General features: G+C 46.6%; 1 protein-coding gene across 1 annotated transcript; it reads right to left on the minus strand.

Annotated features, from left to right (window-relative positions):
- Positions 1-4,432: 4,432 nt before the first annotated feature.
- On the minus strand, positions 4,433-22,752 carry LOC149331072 (ADP-dependent glucokinase). The gene is made up of 5 exons (XM_089561807.1): positions 22,311-22,752; positions 17,760-18,047; positions 15,580-15,716; positions 13,900-14,170; positions 4,433-11,460 (listed from the first exon to the last, which is right to left on the minus strand). Exons 1-5 carry the CDS (start codon positions 22,643-22,645, stop codon positions 11,040-11,042), a joined length of 1,452 nt encoding a protein of 483 aa, XP_089417933.1. The 5' UTR covers positions 22,646-22,752; the 3' UTR covers positions 4,433-11,039.
- Positions 22,753-23,990: the final 1,238 nt, after the last annotated feature.

Raw genomic sequence — 23,990 nt, forward strand, 5'->3', positions numbered from 1 at the left:
GCACGCTGTCATTCTTACGCTCACGGCTTGTCCCTACGTGTGAAGAAGACCGGACAACAGGCGAACGCGTCCAAGTCATTTTTTTCAGCCCCAGAAAAGCTGCAGAGGCTTTGCGAATTGACAAGACCCGGCCTTGTAAAACATGGTCGGTGCACGACGAAACATGAAACCAAGTTCGTTGAGTGTACAGAATCGACTGTGTACAGCATACCATTGACTTGCGGGATGAAATATGTAGGTCGAAATGAAGGCGCTTGAATGACCGCCTTCGTGAACATCGTACAATGTCAAAGAAAAGAAAGGTGGTTTTCTTGATTTGCACTGCAGAAAATGCGAATGCAATTGTAGACTCATCTGTTGAGCATGCAGCATCATTTATTTATTTAATCATACTGCTAACCCTCATTTGCGGGTCGTGACAGGAAGGGATCGAAACAATTCGTTCAAAGCACTAATACGTACCAAAATCTCAAATATGATTCATTATAGCGACGAACATTTTGAGTCAGTAGTAGAAAAACAACATTCAAATGTTGATACTGTTACGACGGAGCTAATAACACGGGGAAAAAACACAAACACTATATACGGTACGTACAAAAAAGCATGTTAGCTCTGATTAAAATATTGGTCAAGATTTAATTGGAAAGCTGTCATTCAGACACTATGTACAACATGAATAGGCAGTTCATTCCACAGCTGCATCGCACCAGGAAAGAAGGAACAACTAAATACGTCAATATTTATTTAATCATACTGTTAAGCCTCATTTGAGGGTTAACAAAAAATCGAAAGAAAGCGCTGCTCTTATTTTTCAGCGTAATTTTTTTTTATTCGAGAAGTCTGCCATGAGGCATAAGTTGAGAAAAGGGGGAGTGGAATGTAGGTTACAGAAATTTAAAAGAAGGAGTGTAGACCAGTTTCGGCGAGGTAGTCGCTTAGGCTGCTGGTGAAGTGATTGTCCATAGTCCACATAGACCCCTTCACGGTTCCACCACAGGCCGACCTCCCTGAGGAGCCGTTTTCTATAGGGGCCGTCGCTGGGCAAGTCCACAACAGGTGCCGCACCATGCGTAATTCACACGACGTTATCAGGCTTGTTACGTGCGTCTTTGCTTGTTGGGATCTTGCTCCAATTCGAACTCATGAGATTGCCATCGTTCCTCCGCGTGCATTCCGCTAACGTGAGCGCAATTATCGCTGCAGAAATGGGAGCAGCTCTTTCCAACTGCCGCCCGTACCCACTGGCGCTTATCTTGGAACCAAGCGCAACGCGAAGCCCTATCTTGGGCAGCACAAAAGGCGCGATGCGGGTGATGTTTACAAAGCACGGATGAGAGCGCTGTAATCGCGGCGCATCCGGGCGCACAGAGCGCGATGTCACGTGGTATTTTTTAAACTCCGCGGGCTTTCGTTTTTCCCGAATAAAAACGGCCACGCTAAGTCTATCTCGTTGGAAGTGCCTGGGTTGGACGGTATTTGTTTTTGGTTTTGGTTTTTGTGGGGTTTAACGTCCCAAAGCGACTAAGGCTATGAGAGACGCCGTAGTGGAGGGCTCCGGAAATTTCGACCACCTGGGGTTCTTTAACGTGCACTGACATCGCACAGTACACAGGCCTCTAGAATTTCTCCTCCAAAGAAATTCTAGCCGCCGCGGCCGGGATCGAACCCGCGTCTTTTGGGCCAGCAGCCGAGCACCATAGCCACTGAGCCACCGCGGCGGCGGACGGTATTTGTGGAGCTCCACAACTTTCCTATTGACGCCTGAACGTTTCAAGCTATATTTAAAAAGTTAATTTATTTATCTCGACTAATTATCAAATAGGAGGAGCGAAAAAGTGGTAGTGTAACTTTAAATAAACCCTAACAACATCCACGCGTTTTAAGTTCTGAAGAATGCTTTTTTTTTTTTTATAAACCTTGGTCCAAGTTAGCTGGGACACCATATAGGAAAGCACTAAAATTGTTCGTCTCCTGTGCATGCGCGATGTATTGCCATTTCGTGTACATGTACCGTCCACCGTTCACATTAAACTATTGGAAGTCAGTGCTCTTATATGTCCTTGCTTGTCGCTGTGCGCTGTTGCGCTATTTTGTATGCCTTGATGGATGCACTGGAAACCACGGTGGAAGCTTTGGAAGCATATCAGTGATATTGGAAATAATACGGGGCTTGTTGGAGAGATCTGCGCGCTCCGCACCACGCGTCCCACTCGCAAAAATAGTTCGCGTGCTCCTGCGATCGGTGACTTCTACTGTGCCACCCGATTTCATGACGTCATGGCTGCGGTAATGTGCTGTTGCGATCAACACCGACGTCACCAGCTTAGCGAAATCTCCCTGCTACAGCTATCGCTCAATTCTAACAGATTATCAAATTCTTCCACCCACCCACCGCAGCTGCATAGTGACATCTATTAGTAGCTGCTTGAGGCCGATTCACACGACGGTCCGTTCGCCCGCGGCCCGCGCACTACGTGTTCATGCGCCACCACATTGAGAGGCGCGCTGTCGGCCCGCGGCCTGGTCAGCGCGCCTCTCAATGTACTGACGCATGAACACGTGATGCGCGGGCCGCGGGCGAACGGACCGTCGTGTGAATCGGCCTTTACGGGCCTCTAGAATTTCGCCTCCATCGAAATTCGACCGCCGCGGCCGGGAACAATCGCACCCGAAGAGAACAATTGCAATTAAACAATTACAAATGGGAACAGTTGCACCCGAAGAGAGGTAGGTTTCTGAACAGCGCCAACCTGCTTCAGAGTCAATAAGAGAAACGCAGAAAAACGGAAGAACTTTCCCCAAAGTTGTGAGCTAGCACAAGACAAGCTTTGGGACGTTAAACCCCATAAACCAAACCAAACATTGCTAAGCATGGCTGCAGCCATCCAAAATTCAAGGAACAGCTAGAGTACAGAATGACATGGTAATTAAGCAGGGTTTAATGCCCCGAAGCTGCACATATTGGCATGAGGGATGCCGCAGTGGAGGGCTCCGGATTATTTCGATCACCTGATTGTGGTGATGTGGAATGTGCAGGTGTGGGATATGCCTAAATTAACAAAGTGCAGCCACGTGCGGGGCGAGCCCGAGAGCGGAAGAATGTGGTATAAGCTCGGCAATGCGTTGCTGCATGGGCTGTGGCACGCTTGCATGGGCAATTGGCCTTTCAGCTAGCCAGCACTGGCCGGACGCCTATAGTCCGGAATCTGGGTGCCCACCAACCTGCCACCCGCTGCCTAATGACGTCTCGCTGGCTGTCTGCTACAACTTCCGACTGCACAGAAAGACAACTTTTTGTAGCGATAGCTACACTACGCCAGCCGCTTCGCGAGGTCAGCGTGGCTGCGCGTTGAGCCGTGGAAACACCGCTCCGCCAGCTGTGCGCATGCGCGGAGTGACGTCATAGCCGCAGCTGGTGTGCGTGCCTATATTACGCTAGCATTTCGAGCCCACAGCGTGGCGGCGCCGTGGCTGGTCACGAGGAGCTGGCGAAACCGAGTGGGGGAGGAGTGGAAAGGGGGGAAAATGAATACATGTCCTCGGGCGAAGAAGGAACGCCCAGCGAAACGGAGCGGCGAAAGACTATGCAATTCGATGAGCGAGTTCCACTCGGCCAGCTGTAGCTATTGCGTCACTCCAGGCTTAACCAGAGCTAAACCACAGCCATTTTTTTTTTTGTGCTACGCTGCACCCTTCATCCTCATAGAATTTCCTCGTGTGCCAATTGATGTGCCTTTCTTGAGTAAAAGAACTTTGTAAGAGTACAATGCCATATTAGAGATCCCTCAAACACAAGTACTCCTCTTTCACGTAGGTAGGTTCTGCCTACGAGACCGTATATGCAGAAGTGGTCATTCTATACTTTACATTAATAGATCATGGGGAGTCCTCATACCACTCCTGGCACAGCAGCGATCGACCACTGCTCCAGCAGGTGAGTGTTTCAAACACTGCCACCAGTGGGGCTTGCGAGACCCAGGTTGCCCTTTCAGGGCTCCAGTAAGGCTCACTTTTGCAGAGACAGTTCTTCGAGAGACTGTCTCTCTTAACCAATGAGCTGACGCAAAGTGCCATGGTGGGCAAGTGGCAACTGCATTACATTTATCAGAATTAATTTCATTGCCACCTGCCACATTGGGAAGGTTGTGATGGCATCGCAAGGTCACGTGACCTCCATCACCCAGTCATTAATTTCATTACGGCGGGTGGGCCACCTTCTCCAGAGCAGGGCCTGTCATGCTGTCCCACTAATGCATGTCTGTGCTTCTGCCTGGGTCTCCCGAGTGGACCCGATCCCATAACTAACAGCATGTTGTTTAATGTTTACCGACAAAGTACAGCACATAGGTATTTTTGCAACCTTGGGCTCAGCAGTTGAACTACTGAACCACCACGCTGGGTCAAGATACGGAGAGCTCAGAAACTTGACTCATATCCATGGTTTCTTTATTCCAAACATTACAAAACGATGGGGTCAAACCAAGAAGACAGCTCTAAACTCTGAAATTGGGCCTTACTTGGCCAAAGCTTCCACCCCACCATAAAACCACAAAACACGGCTTCCATAGTATGCCCTTAAGACCCTTTCACACAAAGAAAACTACACAAACGTCTCCCGTATATCACAATTCAACGTGTTTCAAGAAACTCAATATTTGGGCCCTAAAGAAAAGGAAAGCGAAGATGAAACTCCAAATGGTCCTCACATCATCTCCTACCGCACCGCTCAATTGAGCTGCTTGAAACGGGAACCACGATCATGCCTTGGCTTCCAGGCAACACCTTTTGAGAACCCTCATCTCTGGTACCAGACAGGTGCTGACAAACACCATGACAAGCAACAAGGCTGATCGCTAAATGCGAGATGGCGCTCTGCATTTCAGAGCATTTAGATCTGAGTCTAATGCTTTCAAGTTGATTCTGCATTGCAGACACGGCCAGTAGTGCCTCCAAGCCGCATGCCTTTAACTAGCTCTGCATATCCATAGCGCAGGAGATGCTCAGATAACGAATTCCTCCAAAAAATGCACTTGGCTAAGGAAATGAATTCATGTGAAATTGCTGCAAACCATTAAGTGACTAAATATTTAGTTCCTATTTTTCTCTTATACAAGATGGAACAGTGAACTTACGATATAAATTGAAGCTGCTGATAAAAGAAGAAAACTAACATTTGGTGTTATCAGATTTGTCCCATTCTTTTCAGTCTTGGTGTAGTTGTCCTACTTGTCTTGTTTGTTAAAGAGTGGCTTCCCATGCATCTCGCTAATCCCCAAGTAAAAAAATTTGGGCAGCCAAAGTTGGGACAAAAGGAACAAGCTCTCAAAAACTTGAGCCAACGTTCGATATACACTAAGCAAAAATCATCAGAATTTTTGTGGGATGTCTCGGTAGAATGTATAAAATGTAAACTAGCCTACAAATGAAGCTTCCAGAAGCAAAAATTCCACTAGAAACTTCCACCTCAACCAGGAAAAATAAATTCTACGACAATGACACGTACTATATGTCATACATGGTCCATGGAATCTAGCGCTGCTCAACAGCCATATCCAACAAGTTCAAACACTTATGTACGTCCAGCACTGTTGAAACCTGCTCGCATAAAAGTGGTCAAGATTCAAATGAGATGCATCGCCAACGGCTCTCAACTGTGAACAAATAGAACCAGCCGACGTCCGAGTCCTTCAATGCTTTGAAGCAGTCTGCCGAGGTGCTCAAGCCTTGCGGTTCAAACACTGTGCCAGGTACGCACGCTTGAATACTAGTCCCGAGCTTGTTCGAGAGCAAATATACTAGAAATTGGGGTTCACTTCTTGCGCATTGCAAGCACGATGTCTTACTGCAATAAACTTTGAATAGAATGTGTTCTTTAACAATGCTGTGGCAAAAACATGGAGCTTCCAGCATATGGTAAAAAACATCTAAAAAAAAAAAAGCTGCAATACTTCACTTTCAAGGCACGGGACCAAATGCCAGAGTGAAATGCCCGCAAAAATGGAAACGCCATCACTTAAGCAGCAGCTTCGTAAGTAAGCGCCAAAGGTTCCAAGCCTTCCGAAGCATGCGCTGGTTTTGTACTGCTTTCATCGACTGCTCACCTTACCGGCAAACTTCAGGAGAGCAAAAGCTTGCGAGAAAAACCGCCCACATGCCCAAAAAATGGGCATATGCCAACCAAACTTCACCTCAAATTTCATAAAGCTTAAAAATAAGAAGTAAAACGTGGGCACTGAAACGCCCTTTGAAATGTAACAAAAAGCCCACTTGTTTCAAGAAAGGAATACAAATCTTCATAGTGACTGCCACAGCCTACACATTTTTCAGTCCACAAACTGGTAAATATTTCGACAGGGCTCCCTTTCAGCAATGCGCACAGGGCATTTGTCGACAGAAAGAATGCCCAAGTACACGACTGGATTTCATTACACTCTAGCACATCCACAGTCGAAAGTTTCTGAAACAGCATTTGCGAAAAATATTCATTACACTGGCATCTGGCCATATCCTGAAATAAATATATATAGCATAATTATTAGTGCGCCAATTACGCAGTGCACCAACTCAAGCAATATGCTTTGTAGGCAAAGAAATTAAATTTGTCTCTCAAAGTTGCTTGGTTTGGTTTATGGGGTTTAACGTCCCAAAGCGACTCAGGCTATGAGAGACGCCGTAGAGAAGGGCTCCGGAAATTTCGACCACCCGGGGTTCTTTAACATGCACTGACATCGCACAGTACACGGGCCTTTAGAATTTCTCCTCCATAGAAATTCAACCGCCGCGGCCGGGATCGAACCCGCATCTTTTGGGTCAGCAGCCGAGCACCATAACCACTGAGCCACTGCAACGGCGTCTCTCAAAGTTGCGTTTCATGATCTTTTGACAGTGGATGTACATGTCGGAACAAGACTCCATATAAGTTCACACAACCACCCTTGGAAAGAAAATAAAAACACCACTATAAAACAATAGAAATATAAACACTCTTCTTGATGATGATGCATGTTTCTTGCCAGGCAAGGTGGTCCTACAGTGTGCACGACTGCTACAAAGGAGGTACACAGTGGCAAAAAAAAGTTTGTAATGGTGAAACCAGATGACACTATTTAGCGTCATCTGTAAAGAACATTTCTGACTGCCACAGTGTCTTGAAAGGTGAGGACAAGGGTCCTCTGAAGAGGTCTAGAGCTCAAGAGGTGACGTGGGCAGCCCACTGCACGGCTCAAAAGCCAAGCCTGTGGGCTGAACAATGTTGACCAAGCCTGAAACTGGGCAAACTGAACAAGCCTTGATGCTCCTTAGATTGGGCGAGAACTCTGAAAACTGCGAAGACCCAACTTTTCCATATGTGAATGCACGTTGAACAGATAGGATGAGGTTACAATATGCATTCAAGAAAGAACCACCGACTAGCCCGCCCTTCCCAGTTATATATAGTATGGTATTTTCAGTACGTCAAGCCAGACACTGTGAATACAAAAAGGCCTGGTTCTAGAGTAAGAGCTCTTTCTATTCACTTCTCTCTGTGAATTTACGGTGTTCTGTTAAATTATGCTAACCTAAGCTATGTAAACTTCATTCGTGGGTTCTAAAAACAAACATGATGTTACCCTCAAGCAGGACATTTTTACACAAAACAAGCAAAACCTAGGCACAGGCACACAGCATGCGTATGCCTGAACATGAAGGAATTGACAGCCATGTACTGTGGTGTCCTTGCAAATCAGGAGCCACCAATGAAGCCAGGTCACATCACATTGCCGTCACATTTAATACAGTGGGACTCTGCTTTATATCCCTTTCAGGCGCTTTGGACACAATTGTGTATACAGCAAACTCGCACCTTTTTCTGAGAGACTAGTGCACCTAGCAGTGATTTCATTATTTCAGTTGAACTGAGCAACCTTCTCGTCGCAAATAAGTTAGTTTTTTGTGCCATGCAGCGAACGCAGTAAATAATATTTCACTCAACAGTGGGCTACGTAGCACTTTATCCACCATTTTTGTGCAGACAGATTATGTTGCAAGTGAAAACAGTGATTGTTTTTGCTCAATTTCCGGCGTAATGTGCATATTCGAAACGCAAAATGATTCCAAGGTTCCTAGGGTGCTTACCTGGCACATGAGAGCATTTTGATGTTACTATTTCTGGCGCTTTGTACAGAATTCTCCACATCGGTGTACAAACTTACTCGCTGGTCTTTCACGCTCAAAAACTAACAAACTCCCTTTTCTTGAGGCCTGAATATACTACTTAGGTGAAAAAAATAACTGATTCCAATAAAACAAAAAATGGTGCCTGAAAGGGATATATAGTAAACTCACTTGTAGTTGGTAAAAAGAGGAGGGAGGGAGGGGGGGGGGGGGGGTAAAGTAAAGTGAAACTGCAAGTTTTACTTCATCTCACAAATCATTTGCAGCACTGTGAAAAGTAGAGTTCTCTAATCCAATCAGGGCCAAGAATATTTGAGCGGTGTTGTGAGTATCTTTTAAACAATTAGTACAGTAACTGCGGAGGTAATTCACAATGGTGCCTTGAATGTACAGTAAATGACTCATTCACCGGTTAAATTGGCAGAAAAAGCCTAGATGAACACAGCAACGTGGAGGCATGCTGTGAAGTAGCTGGATGCCACTCGTAAACATGGTGTCTGCCAAGTCCCCAGAGTCTCTTGCATGCAGTGGCTCGACACTGGTGCTATTTCCTTTCCAGTGATGAGGCCACCAATCGCAAGGTGAGGGGCGCAGAGGTTTGCCATGCAATCCCTTCTGATCGGCTCAGACCACCGCAGCCTTCACCGCGCTGCGAGTAACCTGTCATCATCGTCATCCGCCTGACTACACCCACTGCACGGCAAAGGCCTCTTCCATGTCTCTCCAATTGACCCTGTCCTTTGCCACTTGCGGCCACCGTATCCCCGCAAACTTAATCTCATCCGCCCACCTAACATTCTGCCGCCCCCTGCTATGCTTGCCTTCTCTTGGAATCCACTCCGTTACCCTTAGGGACCAGCGGTTAATCCTGCCTTCACATTACATGCCCTGCCTAAGCTCATTTCTTCCTTTTAGTTTTGACTTGGAGGTCACTAACCCGTGTCTGTTCCCTCACCCACTAAGCCTGAATCCGCTCTCTTAACGTTACACCAAACATTTTTTTTCCACAGCCCGCTGCGTTGTCCCTCACCTGAACCCCTTTCGTTAACCTTCAAGTTTCTGCTCCATAGGTGAGTACCGGTGAGATACAGCTGTTGTACACCTTTCTCTTGAGAGGTGGAACATAATTCACTCGGCACACACAACTGTACATTATCTTTTGCCTGTGGTGAAGGCATCCCTAACAAAGAAATGGTAAGAGGAAATGAGATGCTATACCCGGCACAAATGCCTTTGATGCTGCATCCTTCAAGGGACACTGACAACAGCGTCCTACAATTTTTTTTCGAGCAAAAATCGAATGTGTCGCTCTTTGCAGCTACTTGGCGTTCCGTTTGGAAGAGGAACCAAAATAAAGGACCTTTTACGCCAACCCTATTGCTGAGAAAACAGCATTCAAATCAGAACAACATTTGTTTTAACTCCACTCTACACAAAAGTGTGATGTCACTCGGTGATCACCCTTTGCAAGTCAATGTGATGTACCCTAGCCTCCGAGGCAGGCATGAAGTGTCTATGTCATTGCAGCTCTCTTGTGAAAAGAGCTGGTGGTGGCGACACCTGTATTTCCCTTTTTTGACTTTTCTAGCCTATAAAAGCTCCATTTCTCAGTGACAGCAGCCACTCTGCCATTAAAATGCAGTAATCTACTGAGACAGGCCAACTCCAATTTGTCCTAAGTGCCCCTCCAAGGCAGGACGGTGTTTTATACATACTTCTTCTCCACACCAACACAGTCCATAGCTAGTCAGTGCACCAATTACCACGCTACACCCCGAAGTCAAGCCATCACTAACAACCGATACAGAAAGGCACTAGTAAACATCTCCACCGGCCCAAGCAAATTTACTACAGAGGGACTGTATGACCTGCAAGGTGCCCAGACATGCAGTACAAAGCACTCTGGAATGCAATGGGGAACTTTTCATGCAACGTGCAGCTAGACACACGGCTTTTAAGTGCTGGCAGGACAGCACTGATGACTCAATGCATGCTGCGAGTCATGTTTAGCACTGTAACCGCAACTAACTGCACTACTGGCATGTCTGCTGCCAACTCGTAAAGAAATGATGGTCACAGATGCCAAACCAACACTGCCTGTTGCTTGAAAAACTGGCAAAAACAATGCTACACTGTAACTTGTAAAGTAGGTAAAAATAGGTCCCTGGCACCATCTGTGAGAACAACTTTAACAGTTCAACCAAGAAATCCCTCACTCAAATCATGAGGTAAAGCACTCAGTATTGTTCCACACTGGAGAAAATCCTAGGCAGTGCGGCCTTCTGGTCAGACACGAAAAGTGTCATGGTTTTTGAAAGTGCGGTGTCACGTATTCCTGGTGAAACCTATCTTGACAGTTTGCCCAGAATTCACTTACAGCCAAGAAGTCACTCGTACCAAGCAGTAAAAAAATCTTCTGATCCTTTTAAACTGGTCAAAGACTGAAAACACTGCGTGCGCGGGGTTCCAATTCTGCCACCAATAGTTTCAGCAACCCAATGGCAACTAAACCGTTGTCTGCAAATTTGACCGCTGTCGCTAAGAGTGGGACACTGTAACTGGTGTCAGTAAGCTCCCCCCCCCCCCCCCCCCCCCCAAACACGAATGAGAGCATGTGGGCAGTGGAATGCTAACACTTTATCATGCGTTCATACTTGAGTAGAAGAGTGAGCAAAAGCCGAACAGAGAGGACTAATCAGACAACTGCTCATCTTGCGTGCCTAGTCTACTTTGTTTGAACTGATCGCCTGAAGTATGACTGTTTTATAGATTTCCAACTTTTGAGTTCAAATCTGTTTTGCATGCTCTCATTGTGCTTAAAATGTCGCAGTTGTTGCAAAAGCACCAGGATTTGGCCCAGCTCTCGTTACACATGGCCCCCTTCAGACCTGAAGCACCAGGCCAGCGGCTGACACATTGTCCCCACCTCCCCCCGTGTGTTGGACCCTGGTGCAGACGAGCACGGGCGCCACGCAGATCTCGAAGTCGCGCTCCTGCCAACAGGCCACCGGCCGGTTGTGGTTGAAGGGGATGCGCCGCGCACCCGTGCCCCGGCTGGTGGTGAACGAGTCATCCATGATGACGCGTGCGTGCGCCGTGTCGATGTCATGCGAGCCGCACGTGTAGCGGTGGGCGGTGAGTGCCGCCTTGGCTGCGGCGGCCAGCGAGTTCTTCCAGGGCGAGTCATTGGCGACCAGGATGGCCTGGAAGGCCAGGGTGTGGATGTGAAGGCGCGTGAGCGGCCGCCGGCCATCCTTGTCTCCCGGCTGGCCGCCTTTCTGCGGAGCATTGACCTTGAGCAGCCTGCACCAAAAGTATGGTACGTGTGTGTTAGCTTTGGCCTCAGCAACCAGGAAGTCATACTAAAAGGTGCACTGAAGAGGAATCTGAACTCGCATTTTTACCGCCAGAACTCGATCTACACATTCCGAGCATTCTCCGATTTCCCTAATTTAAATGCGATTAACGTCCGCTCCCGCCTTTTTTTTTTCATTCCCCGCAAACGGTAGGAGGAGTCGACCAACCTTTCAACCAGTCCTGTGGTGGCTTGCCGTCTGCCATCGGCGGAGTGATACGTAGTGATCGGCGAAAACAATGAGTCCATGCGTATTTTTGCTGCTATGTAGTCTCTGACTGGACCTATTTATTCACGGAAACCTAAAAGAAACAAAACAAAAGCGAAAGCAAAGCCCCCACGTGACTGCCTGAAAGGCACTCCATGTGTTGGTTGACTCCTCCCACTGTACGTGGGGCATTAAAGAAAAAAAAAAGGCGGGAGCCGGACGTTAACCCAATTTAATTAGGGAAATCGGCTGCACAGGGCAATAAATCGAAGTTTCTAAGAATGCTGGGAACGTGTAGATCGAGTTCCCGCGGCAAAAAGACGAGTTCAGATTCCTCTTCAGTGCACTTTTAAGCCAGAAATAATAATTTGTTCTCATTCTCACCGAAGTGAACTGGAACTGCCAAAGGTTAACTGTCATGTTCATGAGCAGGCATAGAAGACCAAATCTTCAACGCTGCCAACACCCATGAACAAACAAGATTTTTTCAATATATGAGAGCACAGCCTAGAACCTTCATCTGCAATTTAACAAGCATGCATTCACCCTCCTATTTGACATTTGACTTTCTGAGCGCAAAGCAGAGAAATTGTTCTATTTTTTTTGCTAAATTAGGAAATTCATAAAATTGAGGAACGGATTCGAAGCCGAGGCGGGAAGCACTGCCGACTGCAAATTCGTGCAGTGGCACAGCTTGTAGCCCGGTCAAAACAAAACTACGGCCGTGACTGGATCTTACTGCTGGCATGCTGCCAACCAGTAGCGAGACACTGTGGGCAAAATAAACGAGAAATAGCCTTTTTTCCCACATTTATTCCCCGAAAAACTTTGTTAAATCAGGTTTAGTGGTTGTCCGTTTCGTTATTTTGAGTTATTGAGAACACTGAACCCCAGGAGTATTTGCCAGAGAATCAAAATTTGTGTGTTAGATCAGGAAATTTGTAAAATGGGTTCCAGTAGACCACTGCCATCACGGCCCCGACAAGCAATATGCTAGTTTTTAGCTAAAACCTCCATGAAAGTAGACAGAGTTGCTCAATGATGAAAAAGTTAGCAATTGGCACAAGTCTTGTAGGCCAACTGGTAGTAGCTGTAGCAAACAAATTTCTTCTGTTCTGGTTACAGTTACTTTAGACAGCGATGGCACTACAGGAAAAATTTTTTACGCCAGTAATTTTAAAAATGGCAAGGGTAGAAACTTTGGCGAGTCAGTAGTTGTGATTTATGGTATGTGAGGTAGTGTAAACCAGGACAAGGGGCAGAGAAAGACGCACGCAACACAGGCGCTAACTTCCGACTGACAGAAACCTAGGCGACCAAGACGAACGTGAACCGTGAGGCAAACAGGCACATGCGCTCGGAAAAAATAATGAAAATGAGGTGAATGAAGAACTGTGGACACGTACGACTCAGCAATTATTTAAGAAGGCCAGCTCTCTTTTGGACAGGGAGATAGAGGGCTTGCTGAAACATTTATCCAAGGCAACGATACGCACTGCTTCAATAATTTCACGAGTTAACTGATCCTGGTGTCTGGCCACAATTGCGCACTTATCCAAAAATGGCACACAACCACACTCCTTACAGTGCAAAGCCAGGTTGCTGCCAGTAAAAGTTTTCAAGTTGTTTTTGCGTTCACGAAGCCTATCTATCATTCAAGCAACAACCAGACTGACCAACATACCGCTTGCCACAGGAGAGTGGGATGTCGTAAACAATGCTTTCAGTACATTTTACAAACTTTTTTCTATGATTAATGGTGCACTGCTGCTTTTGGGGACGCTTATCGGCAGGCAGAGTTTTTTTGGATAGCGCGCTCAGGGGGCATAATGTCCCTGCCACTTCTTCATCAGGGAGAAAAATGAATGCAATCTTTCAATGCGCAGCGACATGCAATCTTTCAATGATGATGCTGACGGGAAAAAGTTCGAACATCTGCCTCCGCTCTGTGCTTCACAGGTAAGTAATACACCTGAGCGCAGGGTGGTAGAATGACCTTTGCATTTCAACGAGCACCCTCTACAACATAGGCCCTAACACCCAGTTTCTGCTGCTCACTGATCAGAAATGTCACAGTGAGGCCAGTGTTGACACTCGCAGTACCTTTCAGGGCCACCACTTATTTTGCAACCCACGGCTAGCAGAGGCATTTCAGAGAGCAGCAATGAGTGCAGCTCACTCGTAGATGTCGCGCATGGCGTCCAGCACTGTGGCGACGCGGGGGTAGGAGTCGGCGACGTAGGAGACGTTGCCGTACTTGAGGATGCTCAGCAAGTTGGGCAGCTCCTGCTCGTTCATGCCCAGCGAGTCGGCGTAGGGCAGCACGTGCTCCACCAGCTCGTGCAGCAGCGTGGGGTCCACGTAGGAGGCCATCTCAAAGTGCAGCGGCACCGACCGGTCCATGCGCCTCATCAGGGCCTGCACCTCGCGCACGTGCTGCTCTCGCTGCCCTGCACAAACAAGGGGGCCATGGCATTGCAAGGGCTCAGCAAGAACACTCAAAGCCTAAATAGTGGGTGCACGCCCTATGCCAGTGAACGGTAATTAGATATAATGCATAATGTAGAAGCCACTAATTACTGCACAGTTCTTTTCCCCAAAATAGATTGATATCAATACCATTAAAATTGCCCAAGACAAACCACAGAAAAAGGACGTAAGGCACAGGCTGTATTTGTAAAATGGCGACTGGAGATAAAGCGATGCTGAAGAGTGTGCACTTATTTAGCTGTGGGAAAACCACCGTGGTGTTTGCAGTGATGCACTGATGCCATCTTGGAAGGTGTCAAATGAAAGGACGCGAAACGAGCTTTCAAATGGTAGCACAATGGTGGTGGCTGGGGAGCAGTTTTGGGATTTAACATTTTGTTTTTCAGCTTTACGATTCTCAAAATTTCCTTTTGTTTTTTTTACTTTGGGATATCCTGCAAAGATACAGTATGAAGTAGTCAAACCTCGATATAACGAACACGGATGTTACGAATTATTGGCTATATCGAACTCTTAGTAAAAATTTTTGACTAATGCATGCAATTTATACTTTATATATCGAAAGCGGTAGGCCATGAAACGGGTATATCGAACTCCCCAGCACCAAACTGTGCCCATTCGGATGGCAGGCAGGCTTTGCCGCAATGTATAAGTGACTAGCTGTGATACGGCACGCGTTCGTGCCAAGGTTTGCGCTTTTATCCCGCGTGTAGGGTTGCAGTCCGGCAGTCAGCACGCGTTCACCCCTCTGGAATCCGTCGACAGCGCTATAGAAGCAGCACCAGTGGTTGTAAGCTTGCAGTAACAATCCCGCACTCATGTCGGCTGTCGCGGGGTGGTGAAAACGGCAACAGCTTTCGCTCTGACGTACCGCTTTCCATGCGACATGGCTATGATGCGGAGAAGCCACAGTAGCCGGCGCTTAACCTGCACTTGCGGTGCTGTGCTGGGGAGACAACCTAATTGGCGCACGGTTTTTTGCGGTCTTCGGAATAGCCGTAAACGCCTTTGAAACGCCACCAAAACCTGGGAAAACATTTCTCCGTTTCTCTCGTAAGGATCGCCAGAAGTGATGCCCCTTCAATGACAGTTGCGCCGCTGTTGCGCGCGTGACGAAATTTTATATTACGAATTTCAGCTATAGCGAACTGTTTAATGATTTTTTACTTGTTCACTATAACGAGGTTTCCCTTTTATTTAGTACAAAGAAAACATTTTCCCAAAAAATCAACTTTTTCGCAATTTTTGCGATCTTACGATGTGCATTCCCCCTTAATTTCCTTTCCTGATTAACAGCACAACGGCAGAAAAAAATCCCTTGTGAGTTGAAACACAAAAGACTGAAAAGATCGAGGCACCTGTGCCATACCTTTCTCGAATGGGAAATTGTCCATCATCTGAAGGGCAGACACGACCAGCAGCTTGGGCTTGAACTTCTCCAGTTCTGGCACAAAGCTTTCGATGGCAGCCATCTTGGGGTTGGTGTGGTCATTGTGTATTATGAATCTGCAGCAAACGAGGCAAGGAAGACAGCTACGGGAAGACTTCAACATACAAAAACATGACTGCCGCCTAGAGGACAGTGGTGTCGACATGGATGGGCTGTCACCAAATACGTGTGCCTCAGAACACTTTCAGCCAAAAGTTTATGGAATACAATACTGCTGAAAAATTTCACAGTCACCTTTGCATGCAGTTATGAGCATATATACAGTCTAATCCTTAGTGTACGAATTACATAGTACACTGTAAAATCCGAAACAATGAGCCCTAGATGTGAAAAAATTTAATTTATTTGTCAAAGTCGTGCCCGATAAATTTCAGACGGTGGCTGTACAAGCAAGATGAAGGCGACGGGCACAGAAATGATGAATACTGGATAAGTCGAGCGTCAGTCCTGTTCCACTGCGATGACCTCAAGGCCAATTCTGACGCAGATCTCCGAGGCTAAAGTACACAGCTATCCACTTCCCAACTATGATCACGGAGCCCCTTTTGCACTGATTTTACTGGTAAATTACAATTTCTGGACCACTAGAATTTCCAATCTGGGGCCCTTTGGAGCAGAAGTACGTCTATTTAGGACCAGTGTAAAGCACTAAAATATCAAACCTAGACCCCTTCAGAGCAATAAAACATTGATTTATCATTCATCATCATCATTTATTATCCCTTAAGGGCCCTGGTTTGGGCATTACATAAGGGGGGGGGGGGACAAGAAAGTATGGTCATGGTCATATTTATACAGACAAGAAAAACACAACGAGGCACGGTGATGTACGTGCATTTCTATGATTCGTGCATTTTGAAATATATGCAAAACAAACGGATGAAAATTACACAGGCAGTTATGGTCCGCATACTTTTAACAAACAACAAAACAGTATATTCACACATAAAAAGGAAAGCAATCGGGTACTGAACAAAAATGCAGTGTATTATTTAACAAACAACAAAACAGTATATTCACACACAAAAAGGACACTGGCCAGAATGGATCAAGCAGACGTGGCAGGTGAAATGTGCAGTACAGCTATGGCACTGTCTCCCTGACAGCATGAATGACCCCAGCCGTGGTGCTCAGTCGGTTGCAATGAAGACGATGACAGAATCCCGCGTGCAGGAACGAGCCGCAAAGTGGCAATTTCATCGCAAATGCACGTGAGCGTCAGTTTTCTGCTTACAATGTACGCCAGAGAAAGCAGGAAAAACAGTCTTACTCGCAAGGCCAGCATTGTTCCGTTTCTGAGACTCTTCCGAGCTCAGTGGGGGAGGGGGGTTTAAAGCCTGCACCCTTGATGGAGATGTGAGTGGGGCTAGCCGTGCCCCTGCTGGCGCAGATGGTTTGCATCCACTCATCAACTCCACTGCTCTGTTCGCCGCACACATTTCCACGGAGAATGGGGAGCATTCGTTCTGGCTGAGCAAAAGCTCCTTGGCCCCAGGAAAGTTGGCGCCCCTGCGCTAGACCTGCCCCAGCGAACGAAGGCTTGGCATTCTGGTGATGCGTGCACAAATCTCTGCTCGAGAGAGGTGGAATTCTTTCTTGTGTGAGTCCCGTGTTAGGAATCTTGTGGATGAGTCAATGCTTCTCGTCCTTTCCTATTCCCCTCTCCTTTTACATGAATGTCGGGACTAAGCGGCCTGACTGACACCTGCCAGGCAGGGATATATATACCGGACCGACATAGTTTACTTTTGAGTTGTGGTGCCCGGGCATCACGCTGCCGCCTGTTGCTATTTCATTACATTATGTAACCACCTCGGTTACCATGGCCACCACTGGGATACAATGTCGTTTCTATGGAGGATGCCATTTTGGATTTTATCCGTGGAATCAGCTTAACTTAGAGGATCGAAACACAACCAGTAGAGCCAACGCTTTAAAAAAAAAAATGCACAGATATAACGGCAGTTTTTGTGCAACGTCTTCCCATGATACTGTACACCACATGTTTAGACTGCATGAAATAGCCTAGTTTTTCCATCCTGCTGAAACACTCAGAAATGGGAACATGTAAAACGATACGCTGTGGGCCCCTCACCTACCTGTTGGCCCGTGGTGAGTGAAGGTGACCCCACCGCTCGCCCGCTGGGTACTCCAGTAGCAGGTGGATGTCGTCGTGGGCCACCTCTGGACCTGCTACCGTGACGCCCTCTGGCAGCTCAGCACGCAATTTCTGTGACATGTGTGCGCCCAGCAGCACCTCGCAGCCCTCGAGGGCAAACCGCCGGGCCATGAGTGGTGCGTTTCCCCCGATGTGGTACTCGGCACTGTCGGCGCTCTTCGCCACCTTGACCAGCTCGGCGAAGAGGGTTGCATTTGACACATAGCGCCTGCGCAGGCAATCAGGAACCACCTTTAATGTAGGAACACATTTCTGAAGCACAAACTGAACTTGGTATCGACAGATTACTAACGACAGACACTGCTTTCACTGATAACAGAGCTTCTACAGTTAAAAGGTCATGAAGGCCAGCACAGCTATCAGCACCAATGGCCTTATCCACAAGCAAACTGCAATTAGAAAAGGTGCTTTTTTGTGCGCAGGTCACCGAGGCTAGGCTACAGAGCTGTGCACTTTCAAACAGTGATCACGGAATCCTGTTTGGTCACGAGTTGGAATCAAGCAGCGGGGAAATCTTGAATGCATTTCGTCGGAAATAAATGCATGTTCTGCAGCCAGAGAAACACTGGACAGAAATGTCGTCAATGTCCCTTTAGCACCTACATTGGTGGTTTCCAGCACCCATCACATACACGGTTTCTCATCCACGCACAGATGCAATCACAGGCTCCAGTAGCTATAAAAAAAAAAAAAAGAGAAGGAGCACCTGCATCTTTACATGCGTACAGTGGGGCATGAATAAGGAAATCGTAGCAGACGAAGAAGAAAAGAAGATGAGAATGAGCACACTCAGATCTCGGTGATTGCCCAGGTACATCCAGTGGCTGTGAGAGAAGCCAGCAACTCACCGCATCGAACACAGTAGTCTAGTCAAGCGTTCGCACGGAAATGACAATTTTCCTGAGTACGAATCCCCTAACTGTGAAGAGCAAAGCCTCGCTGCAAAATACTGCACTGACAGTGTCCTTTAAATTGAGCAAGACAGGTGGGCTTTGGCAGGATATCTTAGATTCTATTTTACTTCCCTGAACTGTGCATGAGCTATGGAAGACAATCTAGTGGAAGGTCCCAGGTGTTTTAAGGTGGACTAAGCTATTACAAAACTGTTCTTGCACAGCGTTTCCACCCAAGCACAGCTACTAAGGCCAGAAAACAAAGCCACCATGTCGTGCTTGGCAACAGAAGGCCACAGTCACCAAATCGGCAAGGGAAGCGCGGCAGGACACCAAATCTAGAGCAGACAATCAGTCTAGACCAGACAGGTGGTCATAGATTAAAAAAAAAATATACCCCAAGTTTTACTGCAATTTTACTGCAGTTCTACCCCAAGTTTTACTGCATATACTGCAAGTTCCACACTTTATGCAAAATAACACAAACTGAGCACACCACTTCCACTAATGACACAGGGTGCCTGCAGCAGGGGAATGTTTACAAGGGACCAACTATCTCCGATATGGGCACAGCCTACTTGATATGTGTGTGGGGGGGGGAACATGTAAAGAAAAAATGTGCTCCATGAATTCAAACTCCGGAGCTGCTTTAAACTATTTTGGGCACAACAATGATAAACAACTGAATGGTACATGGCTGTGCTAGTGCAATCCAATTTCAGATAAAATGAAAACCTACACTGTCAAAAAGGTAATTCCATTTCTTACTGAGTGGCAAATTCCTAAAACAAGAAAAAGTGCAAGTCGAGAAAGCAGTATCACAGAATAACTATTCAAAAAAGGTTCTTCAGATTTAAGATTTATCACAAATGACACAAACACCTGTAAACTAGAGTAAATACATGCCTGACTGCTTAATATAGATGGCATTTCATTTTATTTAAAATGCTCTCTCATTGCTAAAATAGATGCTATTATACACAGGCTATAATAATACAGATGACGTAAGATCTGCACAGCACTTCTTCCCTTAACCATATTTGTGAATGTTAGTTAAATAACTCACATTATAATAAGCTTTCAAGTTATTCTACTTAAGCAGCACCGAATAATACCCGTTACACGGCATTCCTCGAAAGCCTTTCAAGCAAAGGCACCAAAGGAGCGAAAGCTCAAAGGAGCAGTCCAAAGGTCATTGAGGCCTCGCACCTGCTTCTGGACACGAGGTGGCTGAAGTGAGAGTATTAAAACTAAAGTGAGGTATCCTATTCGTTCAGCCGAGACATTCTTTTTATTCTTACTGCCTCCTTAAAATAAATTTCAACAGCTACTCTCATCAGCAGCGGCAGATTTTGTTTATTGCCTTCGCCACAAGCATACTCTGTGTTGCCCCAACAATTTTGCAGTCTTGAAATCTCAGCATAAAATATAAACACCCACCAAAACGCAAAAACAGATAAGCCTTTTTGTATATTTACCAGATGTTTTCAAACAATGATAACTGCTTAGATTTTTTTTTTCTTTGCTTTACTTTTTGCACTGGATGGCACTCTGACTGTAGTCTCGGATGGGCGCCTTCGTCTCCAAGGCCCTTAGTGGCAAAGGTGAAACGTCTGTGTCATGTAGCTGCACACTTTTTGCTTTTGGACATAAGGACTCGATTCTTGAAGGGCACTGCGGTATCTGTGCGACAGGCGTATTAGGTTGGTAAGATAAGTGGAGTTCAAATACAAGACACAGGCTCTGATGGACACTGTAAGGGAGGGCTCCGCCTGGGGTTTTTTTCATGTGCACCGACATCGCACAGTACATGCGCTGCTTACAATCGCTTCTATAAAATGCGTCAGCCATGAATTATGCTCAGCAGTCAAACACCTTAACCACTGAGGTGGGTGCACCATTCAAACACACCCTGTATGCCGATTCTCCTATTCAAGAGCACTTTACTGCATCCGATACAATCTGGTCGTGTATATAGCAAAGTTCGAGGGAAAAATACAAAATACTTTGCATGCAGCTGCATCCAGACCTCTTTTTCTTAAAGCAAACAATTTGCATCAGTGTGTGTGTTCTTTTCCAGGGCCATGGCAACAAAGGATAGTAGGAACTTGGGTAGGATTCACAGCTGTTGCAGCAGCTGCTCAAATACTTCAATTGGGCATCAAGCAAGCGGAGTGTCACAGATCTTTTGCCTCGTTTCAAGGAATTCGCTTTTGAGACAGCTGCAATCAGCAGCTGCATTTTATCCGGCTTATTCAGAAGCGACTCACAACTGAATGCCGTTTGGATATCTCCCACTCATGACACAGCAAAAGAAAAAGCAAGGGGGAGTGCGACTAATTGTTCCTGCGCTTATGTCACCAGCATGCACCTGTTATCCATCAATTTTTACAATGTAAAGTGACCTTTAAGCACAGCACATGTTGTGGGTGGCCAGCAAGACAACAGAACTGCTGCCGTTGTGCGCAACAATTAAAAATACAGCTACAAACCACCACATGGCATTTTGTCGACGCATATCAAAACCAGCAGCAAGTCAATGATCAACAAGAATCCATCATTAGCCTAGAATATGCCATTTAAACCACAGTAAAAGATAAATGCACTGTGTCCTAATCTGTACATTAATGTCTTCTCACTGGCCCACGCAGTATCTAAAGCCACAGTGTTCTAATGTGCACATAAACTGACGATGCAGTGAACTCGACGGATTGTAACCTATCCCCACGTGAAAAAAAGGCCAACAGCGACACCGCGGTGAGCACAAAGAACCTGAATATCCGCCTCAGCTTTTACTCTACCAAAAAGCTGATAACCCCAACCGCCACTCAAGCGATAACTGACGCCACGCACTCTGGCCTCTTGCGCTGATCCGCCTTCGCGGCCGCACTGACCGCTGATAACGCGACCGGTGCATCCCTATCCAGCTTGCGTCAAACCCGCAGAAAACAATGGTTGACCCCGTCGATCGAAGCGATAACGATAAAGACAAGCACACGCGTGTCACCTTCATAAGGGGCGTTTCGACACACCTCTCTTTCATCGAAATTTAGACGTGGCTTCTAAGTCAATCCAGCAACACGCGACGCGTCGACACTAACAGAAAAAAAAAAAACAAGAAACCGATCACATAGTGTCGAAGTGGAACCGTTTGTGAAGGCTAGAGAGCGAACAATTACTGCTTCGACAAATGCTGCATAGACATTCAGTTCTGAGTGTTTGCATCGGTGCTTTCAGCTTTCGAAGGCCGACGGCGCAGATTAGAATGAAAAAAAAAAAAACAAAAAGCGGTGTTATTGACAATACCCTCAAGTGTCCACGTAGCACACGAGCGAATGATTTCAAATTCCAAGCTGAAAACCCACACTCGCGTTGCAGATGCAAAGGTCAATAACCAGCACCAACTGTGTTTTTGCAAGTAAATGATGAGTACTAAAACGCTTGTTTTGAACACTGTCATGCCGGCGCTTTAAATTTATCTCGGCCGAGGCACAGCGACAGACACAATCGAAATGCAGTGGACGAGGCAAAGGAAAGTTAGCAAGAAAGTAACGGGACGTCTTACGTAACCAACTTACTCAGCTGCCGCTCCATGACGGAAGTAGTAAGCGAAGACGCGCTGAAGATCGCGCTCCGTGTCGATGACATCGATGTGCTGCGGGTCGTCCGGCGGCTCTATGTGGGCGAACACTTCGGAGCTTTGGACAATCAAATCTTGACAGGAGCCGAAACCGATGGCGATGCGAGTCTTGGGGGCAACGGAGACTTGCCTCTCCGCCTTCAACAGCCCGTCGAGTATTAGCTGCAGCCGCTCGCGTAGAACATCGTCGGCTTGTTTCTTATAGTATATGGCGTAGAAAATGACTAGCGCGGATATCAGGGTGCTTACGGAGACGGTCCACTTGGACGTCATGATGCAGGCGGACGGCGGGAGTTGGGCCCAATTTTCGGTGCGTACAGATAAGCGAGATTTGGAGGATTCTTGACGCGCTAGCAGCCACGGGCCGCCATGTCGGATCACGTGATGATGCTAACAAACGACCGGCGAACGCCGCGTTGCACGGCGCGTCGTAAGGATTGTGGCTTCCGCGAACAGAAAATAGTGCGGCAAGAGGCAGTTTCGGTTCTTGTTTTGTCATTCGCATCAAAGCGGGAAGTTCGACCGTTAACAGATAATTTTAGCGTCGCTTTACGGTAAACACGGTAACTGCAGTAAATGCGGCCGTGCGACAATGTGTGAGGTGCGTTTCCGAAGTCAGCGCAAATAATCGTAAGAAAATCGTTTGCCAGCTATTTTCGGTCTCAATTTTGCACAACTCTGCCTGTGTTGCACTGAAGATTAAAGTTGCAGCGCGCATGTCAGCATGGTTTATTCACTAATTTAATTGTACTGCGACATCACTCATCGTAGCTAGAGCACCATTGTAAGATTAGCGCTTGTTGCGTATGTGTTCGTCCTGAGTACGGAAACTGACAGTCCCGAAAGGTAAGACGCGTACGTGTTCTGTCGTGGTTATAACATACCGACGTATACGCTGGCTGTTCTGCATATGCGCTGCAGTCAGTTTCGTGTGCGTTTGGAGTAGTTTAACGTGCCAGTTATTACATATTTGTTTTTTCGTTGTACCGTGAAGTGCTGAAACCTGTACAGTTGAGCAGGCGATGTAGATGCATGTATTTTGCTCACAGCGTGTCAGAGTTTCTTACTATTACCTAGAAGGAAAGCTGGCGACCCGTCTACGGGAGTTTGCATGGGGCTTCATCAAGACCACTTTAACCACCATGGGCGCTCTAAGTATCATGGACCAGTGAGCTACCGACTGCAGAACCACAACTTTTGGCCAAAAATAATGCAGAAATAAACGTTTAGCTGAGAGAAGCATTCTCCGGAGCGCGTTTAAGTGCGGAACAGTCTGTACATGCCCCTGTGCGTCCCAACACAAAGCACTGCATACTCATAGAAAGCCTCGAATTACGAGCGTTATTTTGGTTGCATTTCTTGCGAAAACACACCACGAAGCAGATCAGGATCGATGTCGCGTTGGTCTTGCGATGATGCAGTACAAATAAATTAGTATATTAAGTGATATTAACCCGGCGACTGTCATGAGGCGAGCAGGTTAGAGGTAGTTGGAATTGATCTCCAACTGATGAGAACTACAAATTAAAAAAAAATAAAAAAACTTTGGTTTCAGTGACGGTTTGATTCCGTTACGTATGTCATAACGAGCACATCTTTTCACTCTCTTGCCTGCTGA

Source organism: Amblyomma mixtum, chromosome 9, assembly GCF_055824585.1.
Source record: "Amblyomma mixtum isolate Tamu chromosome 9, ASM5582458v1, whole genome shotgun sequence".
Classification (NCBI taxonomy): Eukaryota; Metazoa; Arthropoda; class Arachnida; order Ixodida; family Ixodidae; genus Amblyomma; species Amblyomma mixtum.